Source organism: Orcinus orca, chromosome 18, assembly GCF_937001465.1.
Source record: "Orcinus orca chromosome 18, mOrcOrc1.1, whole genome shotgun sequence".
NCBI classification, from domain to species: domain Eukaryota; kingdom Metazoa; phylum Chordata; class Mammalia; order Artiodactyla; family Delphinidae; genus Orcinus; species Orcinus orca.
Window position 1 is genome coordinate 11,431,532 of NC_064576.1, and position 22,718 is coordinate 11,454,249.

General features: G+C 43.4%; 1 protein-coding gene across 33 annotated transcripts in view; it reads left to right on the forward strand.

Moving 5' to 3' along the window:
* Window positions 1-22,718, forward strand: part of DOCK9 (dedicator of cytokinesis 9) — a 352,709-nt gene that overhangs the window by 194,645 nt on the left and 135,346 nt on the right. For all 33 annotated transcript variants that reach the window (XR_004485275.2, XR_004485276.2, XR_004485277.2 and 30 more), the window contains one exon: window positions 5,826-5,942. Coding sequence is in view for 28 of the 33 variants with exons in the window: in XM_033435182.2 (XP_033291073.2) it covers window positions 5,826-5,942 (117 nt within the window). In the remaining 5 variants the exon portion in view is untranslated. The remainder of the gene's footprint in view (window positions 1-5,825; window positions 5,943-22,718) is intronic.

Below are 22,718 nucleotides of genomic sequence, written 5' to 3' on the forward strand. Positions count from 1 at the left end.
TAGAAAAGAAAAAAAGTAGCTCTTTGTGTAATCAGGACTCCTAAGATGGCTGCTCTCTTGCTGTCCTGTACATCCCCTGCCTGACCCTGCCCTGCGTCACCCTTACTTTATGCACATGATTGCCTCCCTCTCCTAAGCTGACGGTTTAGTCAGTAACTACCTATGTGACTGGTCCGAGAGTGACTGTTCTAGCCCTGGGACTAGACCAGCTCCAGTATGTTTGGTCATCAACAGGAAACCGCGGCCCTCACTACGGTTGCTAGCCCAAAGAGCTGCAGAGGGATGTGTTCCAGTAGTGCCCCTGGCAACCGAGGAGCCTTCTGATGTCATGTCCCCATAACTGATAGCATCCTCCTCCTCTGTGTAGCGAAGATTGCTGTCGTGTCCTACCTGCCGTGAGCTGTACGTGGTCAGCTGTTGCTCTGGGACTTCGGCCTCTGGCTTGTAGGATTCCCTGTTCAGTAAATCGTTGATGTCTATGTCGCCGACTCCAGGTTCTTCCTCTGGCCTCATGGCCGGGCAGTTGCAAGGATTGCAGGACTCTGGGGTGCAGCCCAACACTCTTGGAGTTATGTCACCAGGAGAAGCATTGAACTTAGGTGTGTTGAGATGGCTTTAAAGCCAAGGCCATGTGCCAGCTCTGTGCTAATAAAACCTCTTTCTTCTGAACCAGGACTAGGGGACTGGCAGTCTGATAATTAACCTAATTTCACTTTGCTGTTAGTGTACATTCCTGTTAGCAGTGATGCTGCAGGCCAGTTTCCTACACTAGTGGGCTGTCCCCCACACTTGTGACCAGCTGGAAAAGCTTAGTGGAGCTGAAGAACACTGAACAGCTGTAACCAGTGAATCATCAGTTTAAAGAAAGAGTGGAAAATAGGCGATTGTGCTCTTGACCCACAGTTTGGTAGATAGGTCTGCCTCAAGCCTCCCAAGCCCCTCTCTTCTGTCATTTCTTTCTGTCTTCTTTATCTTGCCCTTATGTTTCCTCCATCCCTGCATCTTCTACCTCCGCCACGCCTAGGTGTCTGTCACTTTTGTCTCTTTCTCTCCCCCATCTCCTTCTTGTCTCTTTTCTTTTCTTTCTTCACCAGTCAGTCTCCCTTCTCAGCCTTTCTCCTCGGATAGTTTCTTTCTTTTTTCCTCCTAAAATCCACATGTAGAATCCACATTGTGCCAGTTATTTGTGTTTGAAGCAAGAGCTTTTTGCCTTGTTCTTAACTTAGGTAGCAGGTGAGTTGCTCTCCATTGGCCCCTTTTCCTTGGAGTCAGCGGTCCTGTCAGGGACCGTGCTCCCTGCAGCTGCCGAAGACCTCTGCCCAGTCAGGTCTCCGGGAGTTACTTCGTTGAGCAACATAAGGATTTGCACAAGTTTCAAATCTTCCCAGTCCTGGAGTCCCGAAGACCAGAGAAGACGTGTTATTCTTCTCTGAGATTTCCTGTATTTCTCATTCTTCCCTGAGATTTCCCTTATGCCATTCTTCTGTGGGCTTTCCTGGTTAACATGCATCATCAGTCTTTAACAGAAACGCTGGCTTATAAGCTCTCCACAGACGTGCCATAGTTGAGCATTGGTGAGCACAGACCCTTAACAAGGAAGCCTGGAGAAGGAAGGGTTCTGACTGATAGAAGACTGGGTTCTAGTCCCGTCTGCCGGCTACTTGGGACGCTCAGGCAATCAGCTCAATTTGTGATCCTCAGTTTCCAGCCTCAGTCAAATGGAGTGATGTTTCCATGCCTACCTTTTAGTGGCGTTAAAAGATAAACTGAGGCATATTAAACATTTCAAGAGTTTATTTGAGCAAAAATCGATTCAAATTGGGCAACACCCAATTCCCAGTGGTTGGGAACACTCTGATGATAGGAGCTGGCGAGAGATTTACATAAAGAAAAGTGCAGAAGCAAAGAAAGGAATAATTGATTGGCACTAGCGTGAAGCCTAGTTGGCTGTGCTAGGTTGTCCTTAGTGTTTTGATTTCATTAACCTTGAGGCATTTACAGGCTTACATTTCAGTTTGCTTACATAGACTGCCACCTCAGACTGATGGCCTCCTTGTCTAGTTAATTTAACAGTGGATTAAGTGTGATCATCTGTGTGAAAACACCTCAAAAATTAACAGTGGCCCACAAAAGCAAGGTAATCCTAATACCTACAATGTTACATAAAATACTGCCAAGATACCTTCAGGGGAAAACAGTAATTCATCTAATTAACAAAAGCGTTATTTGGTATGCTAAATAGCAAAACTGATTTATGAATATGTTAGTTGTTTTCATTTACTAAACATTTAAGAAATCCAAGTTCAGTCAAATGGTGAGAAGTGTCATTAAATGCACTTAAGCTGTAAACATTGTCTGTATCAGTCCAGACGCAGAAAACACATCAGTTGATTGAACATGGAAAATTAATATAGAGAATTATTAAATTGGTAAAAGGGGATCAACTACTAGGGAGTAAGGGTAACTAAAGCATGGATCAGCAAACTATGGCCCATGGGCCAAATCTGGCTGTTGTACTGCCCCTCCCCCTGCCATGCCAGTTTTGTTGAGATGTTGACGTACACCACTGGGTTGCCTGTTTTTGTAAATAGAGTTTGATTGTAACACTGCTGTGCCCATTTGTTGACTGTGGCTCCTTTTGCTCTGCAACAGCAGAGTTTACTAGTTATGACAGAAACTGTAAGTTAGCCAAAATATTTGCTCTCCGGCTCTTCACAGAAAACATTTGCCATCCCCTGCTCTAAGAATACAAGCCTAGTCTATCCAGGGAGCAGAGACCCAAGGAAAGCACAAACTGGGAAGAGCCCCCCAACCCCCGCCTGCCCCACCCCACCCCCCAAACCTGCACCCAAGGCTAAGATTCAGGCCTAGGTGGAGGGAGTGTGGCCCTGGTCTCTGGACAGTGGAGAAGTCAGTCTGCTGAGGATCTGCGGGCTAGAGGCTGGGAACCACCTGCTGGGGTGCCTGTGCAACTTCTGGAGGGTGTGCGCCACTGGGTCTCTCCCAGAAAGCCCCCAGTGGCTGCTGGGCTATAGGAACAAAGCAAAAGCCCAAAAACCAAGGAACAATTCCAGAACACTGGAGCCTGAGAAAAGCCCCTTTCTAAGCAGTGTCCCCGCAGCACCCTCTGCTAACCAGGGCTAACACTGCGGCAGTTTTCTGAGAAAGCAGTCTGACCTTACCCTGTGGCCTGGAGGGAGTGGAGCTGATGATCTGTTCTGAGGGGCTGGAAGGGGAGGTACCCAGCTGAGGATTCCCCTGGGCCAGCTAGTGCCTGTGGAGGTGCCCAGGGCTGCAAAACTAGGTCACCCGCTCTGGACTTCGCTGGCTGCAGTCATGTGCTGGGCACATATAGGGCAGGGGGGGAGCACAATGTCTGTTCCATCCTGCAGTCTTTCTCCTTCTGACCTCCTTGTAATGGAAGTTTAGCTGTCAGAATCCTGAGCTCTGTCACTGTAGAAAGCTCTGTGCCTTTTTGGATTTTATTAGGAATATAGTCATGGTTCCTAAAGAAAATGTTACTGATTGTGACATTGATCCATTTTGCCAAAAGCACCTGTAGATTGATTACTATATACAACATAACAAAATAAAATAAAGGAAGAAATGATTTAAGTTGAATTAAAATATTTTGGAGAATACTTTTATTTTGTGTCAGTTCTTACTTAAAAATAATTACTTGTGTAAATCTTTTATTTGGCCTCTTTTGAATGTAAAAACATTTTAACATTACAAATATTTTAGAGGAAGAAATTACCTACACTTTCACAAGATAGCTTTAATTTTTTTGATTGTGTATATATATTTTCAATCTCCGTCCATAAACATGTACTATTACCCAATTATAATAATTGTGCACATGTCTGAGCACTGTGTTTTTTCCTCAGCATATCATGACGTCATGTAGAGTCTACTTAAATCAAGTAATTGAAGTTAAATATGAACATTTTATTCTTATATTAGGCAGAGCAAGCTGACTGCTTCATTAAGAAACTTGAGAACCTCATTGGCATAACACAGTAGATGCTTTAGTTCTTGTTCTCAGGCTATCTCAGTGCCTGTTTCAAGCAGACAGCCTTCAGCAAGGTGATTCAGCATCCAAACTCCTTTCGTCTTGGGGCTTCACCCTTTCCTCAGGCCTCCTGAGTCCAGTGCTGGATCCTGTGCATGCTGCTGGCAGAGGGGAATAGGGAGAGAACAGGGGAGAGAGGCCATCTCAGCTAGCTTGGGCAGCTGTAATATCAACAGAGTGGGGCTTAAACAACAGATATTTATTTCTCACAGTTCTGGAGACTGAAAAGTCTAAGATCAAGGCACTGGCAGATTCAGTGTTTGGTGAGGGTCCACTTCCTGGTTCATGGATGCTGTCTTCTTGCTGTGCGCTTGCATGGTGGAAGGGACGAGAGAGCTCTTGGAGGTCTCTCTTATAAGGACACTAATCCCATTCATGAGGGTTTCACCCTCATTACCTGATCACCTCCCCAAAGCCTCATTTCCTAATCCCATTATTTTTCAGGATTGGGTTTCAACATATGAGTTTTCAGGGCACAAGCATTCAGTCTATAGCAGAGGCTTTTATGAGCCAGGCTTGGCAGCGACCACGTCCCTTCCACTGACATGCTATTGGCCAGAAGACAGTCACATGACCACACTAACCATGGGGAGGCTGGGAAATGTAGTCCAGTTCTATTTGGAAGGAAAAGAGACAGATTTGGGGAACACAAAGAAGTCTCAGTTACAATTCCTAATTTAGATGGCACATACCCGATGTCTTTATTATATTTATTATCTGTATATGAATTGTCATTTTAATATATAGAGCATTTGTTGAAATTGTGTTATCAGATGTTTTTTATTAATAGTTTCAAAAATAATCTTGCAGTAATGAATTTATTGATATAATGAATTTACTTCTGATGTGTGTGTGTGTGTGTGTGTGTGTGTGTGTGCGCACACGCGCACGTGTGCCTTTTTAAGCACTTGGCATACCGTGCTATAGTTAGTTGAATATATATCTTTATCCTTGACTTAGCCCAGTTAGTGCCTTGCATGTGGGAAGTGATCACTGAACACTGTGGCAATGACTAAAACTAGCTGAGATTTTTACTGAGAATAAGTTTGGAAATAGCTAGAAAAGGCATATTCTCTCTTTTCTTTCCCAGTTGCTCGTTGCCTCTTTCTTTGGATTAGTGCATTCCAGGGATGATCATCCCTACCCCCTGGGGGTCACCCACAAGCCCTGGTTGAAGTACTTTTTTCCCTTGCTTGCCTGATTTTGGTCCAGCTCACATTTCTCTATGTTTAGGTGTTGTATATGTAAGTGTATAGATAGTTCAGGTTAGACAGGGATATTTTGAGACTCAGAGATGAGTTCCATAGAGTTTTATATAAAATAGTGAGCTCTGGGGATTGCTTTAAGCCTAGGGCCAAGAAGAGATGGTCACGGCTGGAGCTGGTGGCCTTCATTGCCAGACCATGGCTGGACCTCCAAGCAGGGCAGTTCTGGCAAAGCTTAAGGCTTAGAAGGGGACTGACCTAGCCAGGGGTGACCCAAGACGTGACTGGAAGTTCCACCAGACTCCATAGCCTCCTTTGTGTTTAAATAACCAAACAAGCATGAGGACCATGAAGTGTTTTCTTTCCTTTGAAGACAACTTGTTTCTCTTGTTTCAGATTCTTCCTGATAGCAAAACTGATACACTCTCATTGTAGAAAAGTTGGAAAGTACAAAAACATGTAGAGTAGGATGTATGAAGTTCTTTAGTCTTAAGAAGTTACTTTTATCTTATAAGAGTGTTCCAATTGCTTATCTTTTCACCTTCTAGGCCAAACCAAAGCTGATTGAGCCACTCGACTATGAAAATGTCATCGTCCAGAAGAAGACACAGATCCTGAACGACTGTTTAAGGGAGATGCTGCTCTTCCCTTATGATGACTTTCAGGTAGGTAACTTCTAAGTGTGTGTAAATAGAGCCGTGTGGAATTATTTTTGCATATATATGTGTATATATGTGGGTGTATGTGTGTACACACGCAGATCTGAATATATGTTACATATGTATACATATGTGTATGTGTGTACATGCAAATACATGCATACACATATGCATAAACACGCATACGTATATGACACAAATATTTTTTCAAGTGTGTATCTTTTATCTTGAATAGAAGTGCTATACTCTGGGCTAATTCTGTAGACACAAGTGTCTCCTATGTCTTAGGAAATTTGTTTGAAGAGGTGTTTAGGGGTTTTGCCAAGTGCCTTAGAGTCTTAAGGATGGGATTTGCTCGGAAGCAGTGGAGGATTTTGCCATGCATCCTTTTAGGATGTCACTTTGGGAGACTGCCTTGAGAGAGGCCCTGAACTGTGTGTGGGCTCATAGAGAAGAGTTTGGGGGTTCTGACATCGAGGAATGTCCTAACATTTACCTCACTGATGCAGTGACAGGTGCTGTTCCTGGGAGCTCAGTAGCTGCCAGCAGGGGACTCAGCACAGCTTCTGCTGTGAGCTGCTCTAGATTGTTGCTTGAAGCCTTTCAGACTATGGCCTGTGGCTGAGTGACCCACAAGAGCTTTGAGCCACTGAGGAGTGATAGAACCCCAGTACCGTTAGATGCCTGGCAACCTGGAGTCATCTTTGTCTACTGGAGATTCCAGTTATTGCCCTTGATCTCCTGGGACTTAATCTTGGCACTTCCTTCTTCTCTACCTGATGCTGTTACCATCCAAGACCTGTCTTTTGTGAATTAAACTGCCTTATTATTTTTTTTAAAGCTTCCTTGATTCTTTGTTGTTTAATTTTAAAAACTAGTACATACTTGTAACAAACAAACTGGCATTATTGAAACACTTGACAATAAAAGCCTTCCCTACCACCTTCTTTTTAATCCCACTCCCCAGAACATAACCTGCTATATATACAGTTCTTTATGAACCGAATTGTCTTTAGAAATTTCGATGTTAATAACAATTGTTAAATTATGTTCCTTGAAGTTTTTTTTTTCCCACCAAATTTAAAAGCTTCCAGTTTACAACAAAGGTGAGAATTTTCACAAATGTTCACTTTTTCTAACTGTGGGTAAAATGATTATTCTTTAGTTCTTTCCTGAAAAATAAGGAATGCCACGGAAATGAAATTGACTATTAGTGGGATGCTGCTGCCAAAGTACGTTCTGCTCATAAATGGTTTCAGATCACGCCCCCAAATATGATGCCTTGAAAACTTCATTACAAGAGTAGATTACCTAGCTAAGGGATGAATAAATGGAAACCTCAGAATGATGCCTTTTGTTAGCATCATTTGTTAGCATGAGAAGTTAAATCAGATGATTACAAATTATACTCCATGTTGATGTATTTTTCCTGTCGTGTGCTCTGAGGAAGCTAAAGGTTGAACCTCAAGTTTCTCTGAGCGTGAAGTATGTATTCTTCTTGGTATCAGTTAGAGTAACAAAGTTATTTCGAGTTTTGCAGCCTGGAATGCAAAATTGTATTTGCAAACCTGAGATAAAACTGCTTAAGAAGCAAACAAACCACATAAATAATATACACTTAATTTAATTTCATCTTTTATCTCACAGACAAGGAACCTGGATGTTTAAGCATTTGTAGAAACAGATGATTGAAACTTTGAGAAAAACTCCTTTGTCCCTTTTGCCTATAACAACTTCTCTGGGGATACCAGACACAAATATTCTAGGAACAGCAGAGAACTCACTGACATTCTGCTGGCCAAGATTGAATGAACAGTGTTAAGTTCTGCTTGGGGGAAGTTTTTTCAAAGATTAAGGAGCTTGAATTTCAGCTTTCATCCCCATCACAGTAATTGTGATGGGGCACAGTGAAGTTTGGATAGTTATTTTTTTCTAGGAGACTCCTGTATTCTAATCCAGTAAGGTTATATGCTTTCTTGCTAAATTGTCTTGATGATTTTAATAGCTGTCTAGTTAGTGGAATGAGCCAAATGTCTTAGTGATGTCACAGATTCCTTCTGTCTGTCCCTGCATTTTTAGGCAGAATGGGAGCAGAATTATTATTGTATTATTAGAGGCAGAGGGAACAGATTAGATCAGGGGAAAGTATTTTACTTCGTATGGAAAAATGGTAGCAAGTTGGTTAGGAAGTGGGTCAGTTAGTGAGCAAAATGCATAGTGGGGTTGATTTGCAATCCTATATTTACTAGTTAAACAATATTAGTTACCTGTTAGGATAATAGAATTTGGTGTGAAGTCCTGTCAACTATATTCAAAATGACAATTTACTAAACTATAGGTGTGCATAGTGATGATACATTTGTACAGGTCACAAGTAGACCTGTGTTGGTATTGGTCAGCCCCTAAGAACGTCTGAGTTCTCTGAAAATGAGCCTTATGGAGATAAGGTTTGTCGTTGGGTGTACTTGTCTAAGGTGGGAGAAGAGTGTTTAAAACAAAAAAACCCGAGAGACAGAGTCAATGTGAATTTTAAAAAGGCAAAAGGACAGTTCTCAGCTGTCAGAATATTTATGAAGTGAAGTTTTATCTGCCAAGATTGGGGTAGGACTACCGTGGCTCATATAGACTACGCTTGTTTTTTTTCAGAATCATACCCTGGCGCTTTGGGGTCGTTCTGTTCTGTCTCTGCCCTGGCTTTATGGTTCTCCTTTCCGGCAATATCATCTCTTCTTTCCCATCCTTCTAGAACCTTCTCACCCTCTGAGGCCACTTCAAATCCCCTGTCTTCTGAAGTTGTTCAAATCCACAGTAATTTTTTCCCCATTCTCTTAGTTCCTCTAATACTTACTGTCTACATTGTTACATGAATACCTGAGTGCGTTGTCTAGAGCTTTTCAGTAATGGCTTCTCACGGTTTTTGTGTTCAAGTGTCCCCACCCGTGCTGTGGCCCTGAGGACGGGACTGTGCTGGTGCCTCTGTCACCTCCCTCCCCACCCATCCACCTCCACATCCACATGACCTCTGTACACTGGATGCCAGGCTTGGGTGCTTCTGGCTTCATATAAAATCTGTAAACTTATTATGAACATTAATTAGTTAGTTTTCTTTGATTCATGAAGGGACTATGAATACCAGTGAGCACATGTGGAAATGCCAGTGACTAGAATTGTAAAACTTTTTGCTGCGCCAATGATTTGGTCTGGTGGAAAATTAGGTAATTTTTGAAATAAAAATAAAATGGGGGCTTCCCTGATGGCGCAGTGGTTGAGAGTCCGCCTGCCGATGCAGGGGACACGGGTTCGTGCCCCAGTCCGGGAAGATCCCACATGCCGCGGAGCAGCTGGGCCCGTGAGCCGTGGCCGCTGAGGCTGCGCGTCCGGAGCCTGTGCTCCGCAGCGGGAGAGGCCACAACAGTGAGAGGCCCGCGTACCGCAAAAAAATAAAAGTAAAAAAATAAAATGGAAGCGAAACAGAGTCATAAAAGAAGCACACTTTCTGGTGACTAATGGACCTTTATTGTTCTTAAAGTTTTGTGGCCTCTTCAAGTTTACTTGGCAAAACTCTGAGAACTTACTTTTCCGTGGGTAAATAATAGGTAAACTTTAACAGGCAATTAGACAGAGATGATAACCTTTAAGATTAAAATGTTTTAGATCAAGGAAGGTAAGTTGAGGGACTTCCCTGATGGTCCAGTGGTTAAGACTCTGCACTTCCAATGCAGGGGGCATGGGTTCGATCCCTGGTTGGGGAACTGAGATCCCACATGCTGTGTGGTGAGGCCAAAAAAAAAAGAAAAAAGAAAGGTAAGTTGACTTATTGCTTAAGAAATGACAGATCTAAGCATAACTGTAAATAATGCCCAGGGCTCCTCCCTTTCCTGTCAGAGACACAGAATTCCATGTGAGTCTGGCCGTTGATTTCCAATCAAGGTTCTCCTCCTTCAGGTGGAAGCCTTTTACTGGATGATACTGTTGGTGGTGACATTCTTAACTGCTGGCATCAATCCACTGACTCTATAGCTGGCTTTTGAGCTCCTTGTATCCTGGCTTGTTACACAGCTTACTAATGTTTGTGCAATTTTATAAAGTGATAGAATATGGAAAAGGTAGTAAACAGTAAAAAAGGACGTCGGGAGGCAATTTATGGATACCATTTATATTTCACAAACATTAGACTTTGGTGTCTGATATAAACTAACAAGGCATAGAGTTTGTATGAAAGAAATAAAGAGAGAATGTCATATTCCACTTCTGGGGATATACCCAAAAGAATTGAAAGCAGAGACTCAAAGAGATATTTGTACATCCATGTTCCTAATGGGATTATTCACAATAGCCCAAAGGAAGAAAAAACTCAAGTGTCCATCAATGGGCAAATGGATAAACAAATTGTGTATATGCACAATGGAATATTATTCAGCCTTAAAAAGGAAGGAAGTTCTGATACATGCTGCAACATGGATGAACTTGGAGGACATTACGCTAATTGAAATGAGTCAGAAAAGGACAGATATTGTACATGGATGAACTTGGAGGACATTACGCTAATTGAAATGAGTCAAAAAAGGACAAATATTGTATCCCACTTGCATGAGATACCTAGAATAGTCAAATTTATCCAGACAGAAAGTGGAATGGTGGTTGCCAGGAGATGGAGGAGGGGGGATGGAGAGTTAATTATTTAATGGCTACAGATTTCAGTTTTGCAAGATGAAAAGAGTTCTACGCATGGATGGTGGTGACAGCTGTACAGTAATGAGGATATTCTTAACGCTACTGAATTGTACTCTTAACAGTGGTTGACATGTACGTTTTATGTTGTGGACATTATACCACAATGAAGAAAAAAGAGCAGGATGTTACGGGTTTTCTGTGCTGTACAGACGTGAAATTGTTGTCTTCCTGGAAGTTGTGTGAGAAGTCAGGGCAAGGAGTGTCTCTCAGGTGTTCTTGCTATTGACATTTCATGGTGTATCATCAATGTCAAATCTCTTTAGCAAGAGAATTTAAAAGATGGGAAAATTATTAATAATCGGCAACTCTAGAAATTTTCACTTTTGGAAAAGTTTAGTTACAGGAGAATCCTAGAGTGTTCTCAGCATTGTATCGAAAAATGTGGTCAATCCATTTCCCTTTAAATAACATCCTGATTTTTATTTTTCTTCTGTTTCTTTTCCTCTTCTGCTTACATGAGACTGATAATGATCTACAAACCACTGACCTGAAAAGGAAACCAGGCCCCACTACTTACAAAGGGGCTGGAAGTCCCTCATCTCATTTCCCATCTGTCCTTTTGAAAAGAAAGAATTTTTTTTTTTCACAGTGTTTTGTCCTTGCTGTTTATTATATGCTGCCAAAAAATAATCTCAATACTTTGTTTTGGGCTTTTTATTGGAAAGTGTTCTTTTGATAAAGTTCCTCAAAATTTTTATCGGTCTGCATTCAGTGGCCAACAATGTCAGTTTCTGTGAACATTGTGGGTTTTGGGTTATTAGTTCATGTCTAGGATTGAACCTACCTGAAAAATCTGGATAAATAATGCTTCCAAATTGACGTTGTCCAGACCTTCAGGAGATGAGGATTTTAATTCCAGGTCAAGAATTCTGCCTTTTACAGAAAACAGTGACAGGTCATTTTTTTTTTTTTTTTAATCATCAAGTATGTCTTAAAAAGAAAAGCTTATTTTTTGGATAGCACTGATCAGCTGAGTTGAAGAGTGTGTTTATTTAGCATATAGTTTAGAGTTATACTCTTTGTGCAAAGAGCTCAGACAGGGTTCCTGCTTTCGAATTGCTCAAAACTTAGGAGAGAAGATATTAAATTAATATTAATAATAAGAAGGAGAATGTGACCACTGTCATGACAAATTGAATCCCATGGGAATTTATTCTTGGAACATTGAGATAGTGGGGCGTCCAGGTGCTGAGCCCTTAAAGTGGTTGGAAATGCAGAAGTCCAGCCTAAGAGAGAAGCCAGGGTTATCAATCTGGGCTCACCCGCAGAAATGTGAGACAGCGGCCACAGGGACCGAGAGCATGAGAGTGCCCTCCAGGGGACTGAGTCTTGGGGAACACCTTCACCTAGGAGGAAGCGGGGGTGGGAATCAGATACAGAAAGTGGGAAAAGGACCAGGAAACTGTGGGGCCCTGGAAGGGAGTGAGAGGCGTTTTGAAGAAGGCAGGCAAAAAGAGCAGACCGTCATGCGCTCCTGCTACTGGCGTGGGAGAATGGTCCTCGGAGTTGATAGCTAGGGCATCATTGCCTGTGATGGTCGTTTCTTGCGAGGGCTGAAGAAGCGAGTGCGTGGGGCACAGAGGTTAGCGTTAAATGGTAGCAGAGAGAAGGGATCATCGTAAGTCAGAGCAATAACAGGAGGTTTTATCAGGACTGAGAGAATGAGCTAGGAAGGGAAGTCCAGGAATGAGGAAGAGATTGAAGATGCAAGCTCTGGGGGTGCGTTCTGAAGCAAGGCTCTTTAGGAGGCCCTGTGGGGATGGAATGAAGGGTCTCTGCAGGAAGAGTTCAGGAAGGAGAGAGAGTTCTGCCTCTGAATGGGAAGGAGAGGATTGGGTATTTGAGAAATTTAGAGGCGGATTGGGCTGAGGGAGCTAATGTCAGGTTGGCCCAGGTGAAGAGCAGCCTGGGGGCGAGTCAGGAGGGTTTGGAAAGCAGGCTACGGGGCTTGGGATGGGGAGGGCGTAACAGTAAGAGTCATCAGTCAGTACCCCTACTGCTGTAACTGTGGCCACCGCCCTCATCCCTTCTTACCTTGGTTAATCCTATCAGGTCTTCCAGATCCTATCCTTGCCCTTCCTCCTGTCTATGCTAACAGAGTAGCCAGAGTGATCTTTTAAAAACTAAGTTTCAAGGTAGGTCCGATGACCTCACCCAGGGAAGTCTTACTGTGGCCGTGCTCTTGTCCACCACACCTCTCTGACCAGTCGCCTTCCCACTCTCTGCTGCAGCCATACTGGCCTCTGTGGGGCTCCTCTGTCACTCCAGGCAGCCTCCTGCCCCAGGGCCTCTTCTCAGGCTGTTCCTCTTTCCAGAGAGTTCTTTATCCAGCTCTCACTCACTCACTGCAGGCCTTTCTCCAGTTCTTACTTCTCCGTGAGGCCCTTGCCTGCTGCCATGCCCTTCACCCTCTTGGCGTTCCAGGTCCTCTTTACCTTGCTCTGTTTTCTTTCTTCCTCAGCATATTACTTACCTGCTTCTAAGATACTCACATGTTTGTTGTTTATTCATGTGAACCCCGTGAGGGTGGGGATCTCAGTCGTATTCACTGATGTTTCCCGAGCACACAGGACACATGGCACAGAGTAGGAATTCAAGAAGTGCTCATTGAATGGAAGGAGTGAGTGAGAGAAAGAGAGAGTGAGAATGTATGAATCACCAACCAAGAGCGGGCTCCTTCCACCTAAGATTTTGATGAAATCAGCCTTGTTGGGAATGTTAACAGCTTAAGAACAGAGAAAAGAAAACAAAGGATGGGGGTTAAGATGGCAAAGGGGTGGGCGTGGAGCTGCGGGACCCAAAAACGCGGAAGCTGAGTCCTCAGGACTCTCGGCTGCTGGGGAGTGTTCAGAGGTGGATGTTGGATGGGGAGGAGAAGACACGGGAGGACCCTGAGGATGAACAAGCTGAAGTGCCTGGTGCAGGGGAGCTGGAGGGATGGAAGGTGGCGCTGGGAGAAGGGACGTTGCTGTGTTTGTCATCCCACAGGTGGAGTGCTGGGTAGGCAGCGTGGAGTGTGGGTGACTGTGGAGGGCCCACAGGAAAGGTGAACTGACATGTGTGAGCACTGAATAATAGTTGGATAGAAATTCAGAAGATTAATAGACGTGAAAATGTTCAGCCCAACTACCAGGTCTAATGAATTTAAATGATATATAAAATCAAACTGAAATAAGAAGTAAGTTATGGGTATAGCTCCTCAAATGACTATTTTGAACATTTAATGTAAGCTTGACATGGATCCTTAGGCCCTTGGAAGGTATATATTGTAACCTTTCTTGTTAGAAATGCAGCAGGAAAAGAAGTGATTTAGGAACCTTGGTCATTATTATTACCTTGACTGTTACATTTGTTCCTTAATTTGTTAAAACCTTTGTGTTCAGCTCACCCACTTTAAAGGAATATCAGCCTTGGAAGTATGCCAATTCAGTGTTCCTTTGGTGAAGGGGAAAATTGCTTTTCAAACTCAGCTTCTATATCAGATTCTCAATCAGAAAATACAGAAATATATTGAAGAACCGTAATTAACTTTGATTTGTGCCATCCTTTCTAAATGAAGGTAGCAGCCTTGTAGGGTAGGAGGACAGTCTGGCCGTAACCAGCAAGGTTCAGCTGATGTGGCACCCAGGTGGGTACTCTGGTCTTCCTCCCTGCCCACGGGTGTACCTCTGGGTCCCTGTGCTCTGTGCAAGCAGGGAGGCCCGTTCTTCAGTGGAGGGTGGCCCATGCCATGCTCCATGGGATGCAACTCTAGGGGACATGATTGATGCGCGTTCTTTGTTCTCCTAGGGAGCTGGGGCGTTCATACAGAATGCGGTGTGATGGTGCGCCAGCAGCTGGGCACCTCAGGGAGCTGTGGTGCCTTTTGTGAACACCATTAGAGGAAAAACTTGTCAGGTTGATTTCTATGTTTACTAGCACTTTAGACATTTTCTTCATTTTTCCTCAAGACAGCCGGGTGAGGGAAGTAGCTCTTTCCCCCCCCTCCCCCACCATACCGGCAATGTATGACATGATTTTTGTTAGAAACACCATGCAGTGCTTAGGAAAACTTATGATCGAGTGGGGAGTTAAGATTACCTACATAAATAACTAGATGAAATAAAACACACACACACAAAATATTACCTTCATAAGTGAATCTAAGATTTTATTCTCTTCTCAGGTAGAATAAAAGATACTGGATGAGTCTAGTAGTCCATTACTGTATGCATGTTTTCCCCATATCAGATCACATTTTCTTTCCTTCCTCCCTCCCTCCCTTCTGTCTCACTCACTCTCTTTCTTTTTCAAATTTTCTTTGCTTTTTAAAAATAACGTTTGCTCACATTTTAAATAGGTCAGAGAGACCAGTGAAGGTTCTACAGTGAGTGGAATTGGGTAAGCACAGACCTCATGTGTAACCAGTGACGGGTAGAGGGACACTTTTATCTATGTGATTCATGTATATGTCTTAGGTTATTAAACACTACTCACAGGCATTGACAGAGGAAGATTTGAGCCAAGATGAAATCTTAAGACAGTGCAAGCAGTGGAGATTTATTTATACCGTATCTCTAGCATTCACTGAAAATCATTCTTTATTATGGTTATTTGTAACTATAAGACTTTATTATTTTCTCCCCAAATAGAAAATAAAACCTCTGTGAGAGTGGCAAACGATAGTTGTTGTTTTTTTATTATAAACCATAGCTTTTTGAAAATTCACCTTTGCATTTGTGATGTTCCTACAACAGTGCTTAATTCGTGGTAAGCATTTAATATGTTTTGAGTAAATGGATGGATTTGAGATCTCGGCACCAGCTGCCTTTGTGGTCGTAAGGGCACAGCTCAAGGTGGTGGGTCAAGGGAGTAGAAGAGAGGCAGACATGTTTGCATGCAAAAACAAAACTCAGAAGTCCTTCAAGAAAAAGAAAAGCTGGGTTTTGGCCTCAGAATCATCAGATGCCATTTAACATATTACTAGGCACACACTCTGTGGTTCCTACAACCTGAATGGGTCCTGCTGTGTCCATACCTCTGCCTTTTCCTACCAGGGTTGCCTGGCAGAACCTGGGCCCTGCCGAGTGTCCGGTGTGGGTTTGATGGACCTTGCATCAGCAGCACCCTTGAGTGTGTGCCTGAGATCCAGTGAGGACAAATTAAGGGAGTTCCGTGAAGTCCCCTGATGTCAGAAGTCCTCCAATCAGGACTTCCCCATCTGCTTAGCATTTTATCCGCAAAGCATAACCTCTGCTCCACTGTGTGTAAGATAGGACTTTGCCTGGCGTCCCAGGCTTTGAAGGGCTGCTCTGAGCAGACCGTCCTGGCGGTGCTCTTAAATGCGCAGAGGGGCTTGTGTGAAATTATCCTTGATGCACGAGCGAGTCCTTACGTGTGAATGAAGGCGTGTGCCTCCCTAAGGCAAGTCCTGAAAGGAAACTTCATTGGGATATTGGAAGTATATAAATAATGGACATGTTTTAACGTGAAGCATATTCACTACGCTAGGTATTCGCACAAAGGTATGGTGTTTTTAACAACTAAAATTGCATTCTAAAGAAGACGTAGAGAACCATACACAGACAACTAGAAAATGAAAGAAGCTACACTTGCCTACCCCTTCCTCAAGGCTCTGTTACCGAATAGAATGGTAGTTGTTCTAGACAATAGGGTAGTGGCAAGACCTGAGATGTAGTCATCTGGGTCTAGATTTTAGCCCCAGGTCTGTCTGTCACTAATCTGGGTATTTCAGTAAGCCATAAACCTTCCTAAAATTCACCTTTCCTTTTTTTTTTTCTTTTTTTTAATGATGCTCCCATGTAAATTCACCTTTCTTAACCTGTAATTCAGGGATAATATTTGCCCTAAAATTGGGGTTCTCATTAGATGTGTGAGAATCCAAAGAGATACCACCATTCAAGGAAGCTCTTTGTACACACTGGCTGATGCCCGCCAGGCAGCAGGGAGGGAGCTGAGTGCCCAGGATGCTTAGTGGAGTCTCCTTCCTCTCCTCTAGGTAACATCGTTTTATTTTTGAGGTTGGCAGTTTTTAGTTGTAAAGTCATATGATGTGGAGCAGGCTGAGCCCCTTACTCATGGGGAAGCTGGACCTGCCACGTGTCCACTCAGGTGGCTGCAAGGCCTCTCCTGGTTTTCTGGGTAGCCAGCCCCGTCCTCACTTCTGCAGTGATACTTAAGTGATTAGAGGGATTTCCCTGCTGGCGCAGCGGTTAAGAATCCACCTGCCAATTCCGGGGACATGAGTTTGAGCCCTGGTCTGGGAAGATCCCACATGCCGCGGAGCAGCTAAGCCCGTGTGCCACAACTACTGAGCCTGTGCTCTAGAGCCCACGAGCCACAACTACTGAGCCCACGTGCCACAACTACTGAAGGCTGTGTGCCTAGAGCCCGTGCTCCACAACAAGAGAAGCCACCGCAACGAGAAGCCCGCGCACTGTGACGAAGAGTAGCCCCCGCTCGCTGCAACTAGAGAAAGCCCGCGCGCAGCAACGAAGACCCAACGCAGCCAAAAATAAATAAATTTATTTAAAAAAAAAAAAAGAAACCAGCTTCTCTGTAATACCAAACACCCCCCGCCCCCCAATTGATGAGTCTGGTCATTAAGGGTTTTGAACATTTAACTTATTTAGTTATAATTTACTGCATTTGACCAAGCTGTTATGTAATACATAATTTGGGGGGTTTTCAAGGTAGCAGAGTGAAATTTTTATGACTATCAAAGGTCTACTGACATTTATAAATGTACATATATGACACTTTAGGAAACAGGACACTATGCAGTGACAGAGCTACCTGATGTCTCACCAGTTGCTAAGACACTGTCTCATTCGGAGCCTCAAGTGATTCCATTTAAAAGTCCTGACTGCCCATTCATTCAGACATTCAGGTTAGGCCAGATGTTATGTAAGGGTGTTGGAGAAGCAAAGATGACTAGCACAGTCTGAGGTTCTTGAGTCTGGTGGGCGATGCAGCAAGGTTTCTGAGTAATTTCCACAGAACTGCGTGTGTGCCATGTGCTGCAGGAGGTGGGAGTGAGCAGCCCTGCAGCCAGGCGCAGGGGCTGCTACGTTAGGGAGTCAGAAGTAGCCCGCGTGCTGGAGGGTCAGAGACGGGCAGGAGAGGAGTCCAGAGAAGTCAATACCATGGGTCAGCAAAGGTCAGGTCATGCTGAGGAGTCTGGACTTTATTCTCATGGCAGTGGTGGTGGGGGTCCTTGAAAGGATTCAAGCTGAGGCATGACGCTATTGATAAGAGTTTCAGAAAGATGACTGGCAGCTGTGCAGAGGGCTGGTTGAGGGAAGGCAGACATCCCCGTCAGGGAGGGTGCCACACTGAGGTTCACACAAGAGCCCCCTAAATCGGTGCGTTGTCATGGGGATGTACAGCAAGGAAAGTCCTTGACGGCACAGGGTGATGCTGTTGAGGGAAGAGAGAGAGACAGTTAAAGATGGAAACCTGGGCACCGGGCAGGGACTAGTGAAGAGGAGCTGTCAGAGAGAGGCAGAGAGATGTCCGTTTCTCTGCCCATATTAGGCTCCGTCCTTGTAATGTTTTAGTTTCTCGGGAGTTGTTTTTTATTAAGTCCCTCCAGAAACCTAAGTGGACATCTTTCTCTGGACCCTTGTCTTGTCCCCTGCCCTGTTTGTTTCTTGATTATTAGTGCATTAAACATTGAGAATCCTCAGGAAACCGCTTCCCTGGAAATGGACTTGTCTGACCTTCATGGAACACTGTGGGTCTGATCTCTGCAGTGAGATGCGGGGAACGCCCTGTGTGGATTTCAGTTTCCAGCCTAGCTTGGAACTGAATCCTCTCAAAAGCTAGTCATCTGCTCTGAAACAAATGCATCTGCCAGATATTTGGAAAGGTTCCATTACTGCTGTGCTCAGTAAGTTGCAGCTAAGTTCCCAGCCTTGTCTAAAGTGAGGTTTAATACTGTGCAGGATACAAAACGTTTAATGTACGGACATGCATCCAAGGGGGTATTTCCAGCAGATTCAGAGGGACCTAGAGACAGAGGGAGGAGGTGTTGAGAGCCGTCTCTCTAGCAGGGAGCAGTTGAAAATCCACTTGGTGCAGTTGAGCACAATAAAAATTCAACCCAGGGCTTACTCTTTAGCTAGGGAGATGGGCCATGCCCGCCTGAGAGCTCAGTCTTACCCAGACCACCTGGGCTTTGATTTCTGCCACATCCACTTGCCTCCCTTCACTGCGCCTTGGCCCCTCCTACCCTCACTCCCCAGGCCTCAAGGCCCATCTTAGAGGTAAGATGGCAGGAGCATAGGAATCCCTTCTCTCTCTCTGTTCTGCAGCCATACCTACTGACTGATTACTGAGGAGAACCCTCTTCACCTCTTCTGTGTCTCAGGTGGTGCACTTTGGCCTCGCCTTCCTTCGGAGTTGTTCTGCTTAGGACACCCGAGGAGCAGCCACCTCTGAGCTCGCACTCCCTCCTGGGCTGCCCGTGATGTTTGTTTTCTGTCTGAGGGCGGACACTCCCTGCCCTGCGCTCCTTAGGACAGGAGAGATGGGGAGAGTCCTTGTAGATACGCACAGCTGGCTCAGGTTACAGCCCACCCACTTCTCTGGGATTTTGTCTCCAGCTCATTGTTCCTGTGTCCCAGGGGAAGGGTGGGCCTTTTGTTTCAATGTCTGAATCGTAAGTCCTATAAAATATGATATATTAGACACCCAGTATATATGCATACTTCCCACCAGGAATTAAGAGGGTTGTTTTGTTATAGTTTAATGCCCATTGTAAAGTGATTAATAAAAAAAATCTGGTGCCTTATGAGTTGAGAGGATTAGAAAAATAAAGAAATGATGACACAAAAGAACATCTTCTTAATACTAACGCCTGTATTTAAGTCTACAGAGTGAATCTTCCCTCCTTTTAATCCAATTCCTTTCATAAAAACACATTAAAACAATTCCTTTCATTAAAAAAGTAAGTGGGGTAATATGACTATAAATCAAAAAAGATACAGGGTATTCATCTTTTTTCTGGATGTCTTTTAAGTTTTTAGTTTCTCACAAAGCAATTCGTAGCACTCATAATAAACCACTTGTGAGAGAGAGACTTAGAATTCCATGGAACTATGGAGTTTTTAAACCACAAAGAAAACCTAGAGATCCTAGAAAATTCTGGATTTGGAAAGTTAAAACTTTCCTCCAAGATTACACAGCTAATTAGAGGCAGAGCTCAGATGAGAACTCAGGTTTCCTGGCTCTCAAGTCCAACCTCTTTCCAAGATCACTTCTCAAATTCTTCCATAGGAAGTTTAATTAAATTATGTGCTTCACATTGCTTGTGGTTTGAAACATGAGCTTCTTGGTATCCCAGCCTCAGTGGGGTCAAGGTAGCGTGTTAGCCAGCACCCTATGGAGGAAAGACAGAGCCCTGGCCAGGTTGGGGGCAGGAAGTTCATTAGTAAGAGGGATTCCAAGTTAAAGCTAAAGAAACAGGGCCACAGCAGGCCATCGGGGAAGAGCAGTGAGTGGTGAAGAAGAGGGGCAGGACATGCCCGGAAGGCCCCGGGGTTGTGCCCAGGTGAGGAAACGTGGTACCTCTGTATGTTCCCTTTAGGGACCCTGCTTCCCTGGGCTGAGCATCCCGCATTCCTGATTACGACTCATAGCCATTAAAGTGACCCCAGTTTTTGGAGGGAATCATTTCAACCAAGAGGAAAAATAAGTTTTTAAAATAAAAAAGGCTCTATTTGAAATTTGTCCTCCTAACTAGACTTGGAGATAGTTGTAAATTGTACCCTTTATATTCGGATCTGGGGGCACCTCTGCATTTCATCAGTTCATTCCATTAAAAAAAAAATGTCCCATAAAGATTGGCCTAGGCTCTCAGGTGTCCATGCATCATTATATAAGTCCTTTAGAAGAGGACTTCACCTTTTTCTCCTCCTTTTGCAGTCCTAAGTTACCTTTTCAATTAGTCCTAAAATTTTGTGGAAGGCCTCATAAGCCTCACGCCCATACTTGGCCAAGGTAATTAAGGATTTCTGTGCGTCAAGCACTGCCAGTGTTTAACCTAAGAAACAATATTGACTGAAAATAATTGAATCTGTTATAGTTGCTAGAAGAAGGCTTTTATTTTTATTTTTGTTTTTTTGTGGTACGCGGGCCTCTCACTGTTGTGGCCTCTCCTGTAGCGGAGCACAGGCTCCAGACACGCAGGCTCAGTGGCCATGGCTCACGGGCCCAGCCGCTCTGCGGCATGTGGGATCTTCCCGGACCGGGGCACAAACCCGTGTCCCCTGCATCGGCAGGCGGACTCTCAACCACTGCGCCACCAGGGAAGCTGGGCTTTAAATTGTATTTTGTATTGTGAGATTTATATCCCAAAGGATGTTTGAGATGCTATGTTTAGATTTTAATTTTCAGATCTTATCACACTTCATAGTGTGCACTGTTTTTTTCCCCCTACCCCTTGCAGATGTACAGCTTTTTTAGTAGAATGGAAATAATTTATTTGCAAACAAAGGGATGGGACTGATGTTCTTTGAATGTCCACCTTGATGATGATTTATATAAGGTGGACACAGACCCATCTTTTAGCAGGAATATGATTTTAGTTAATAGTAAAGTAGGAAAGAATACCACAACCATGAAAAAGAAAATTAAGCTCATATTTGAGAAGAGTTTTAGTGTTCATTGAGTATAAATCTGCAGGTACTGATTTGGACTCTGTTATAAGCCAGATAAATAAAACTACAGAAATTTAATGTGAATCGATTTGACATACAGTAGACTATTACCTGAATGTGACTTTTAATACATAAAATATATGGAGAAGTTAAACAAACCAGAATACCATTTAATAATGTGCATTGAGAACTAGAATTAATAAGCAGATCAGAATACATTCATTGGCTGTGTGTTCTCTGATTCGGAGAGTCGAAATGGGAATTATGATAAACAAGTGGGTTAGTGAGGCTAAACTCAAAGCAGAAGGAACAAGAGGAAAGACCTTGGCAACTGGTGACATCAAACTGTGACTCCTCATTGGAGCCAAGTCCAGGAGTCCCCCAGTGGGTCACAGCCTGATGGATCCCAGCCTTTCCTATTAAATGATGACAAAGACATTGACAAAATTGCTTTGGTCATACAAGCCCTGTTCTTTCTGTTGGCTCATTCTTTCCCTAGTTAAAACCATTGACTAGGCTGTAGGTTGGTGCGGTTTTAGAGATGTTTAATTCAAGCTAATTAGAGTTTTAGGCAGTTTTTTCTTTGGCGTATATATTTTTAATTCTAGGACTTAATGGGTTTGCTTTTTATGTGTATGCAAAAAACTAATCTCATCTATTATGACTTGATTTTGTTATTTTAACTTTCTAAGGGTAGGCTTATCTTCACATTTATCTTCCTTTTTGTACTAAACACAACTTGTACTCATCCTGTACAGTGTAGCGTAAGCATCTTTGCCTCAGTGCACGTCTTCATCTTCTTGATGTCCACTTCTCCTCCCTGTCGGATTTAGACTCCCCTCTTAGACTCTTTCCTCTCGTACCAGCCTGTGCTTCTGTGTTCTTCTTTCTTACACCCTTCTGGTATTGGTGGGTGGTAATAAACACATGGATGATTGGTTTAATTATGCCCAGTGCTCTCTTATCTGTTAAAAGTCGTCTATCTTTAATGAGTAAAGTTGCTTTCTTTTTAAATTGAAAACGTAATGCACTTTGATCCACAATAATAAAAAGGTTTCATTTCCTATTATTTTTCTTACCTTAAAGGGGTGTTTGGAAAAGTGTCACATAATTAAAGTTTCTTGAGTTGGTAATTCCACTAGGAAAATTCTGTAATAAATTTTATTTCTTCCTAATGTTCTGATGGGGAATGAGCTGGAAATGACCCTAATAGTCCTATTTCTTGACCTGAGCCATTTCATGAACATTTTTAAAGTACGATAATTAGTTTCAAAAAATCGTGATAGACCCAAATAAATCAAGATAAGGACGCAGTAAGTGGGGGTATAGAATGTGTCCTTCTTTGAAGTGCACATAATTTCTTAATTCCCCTTTACTGGTATACCTG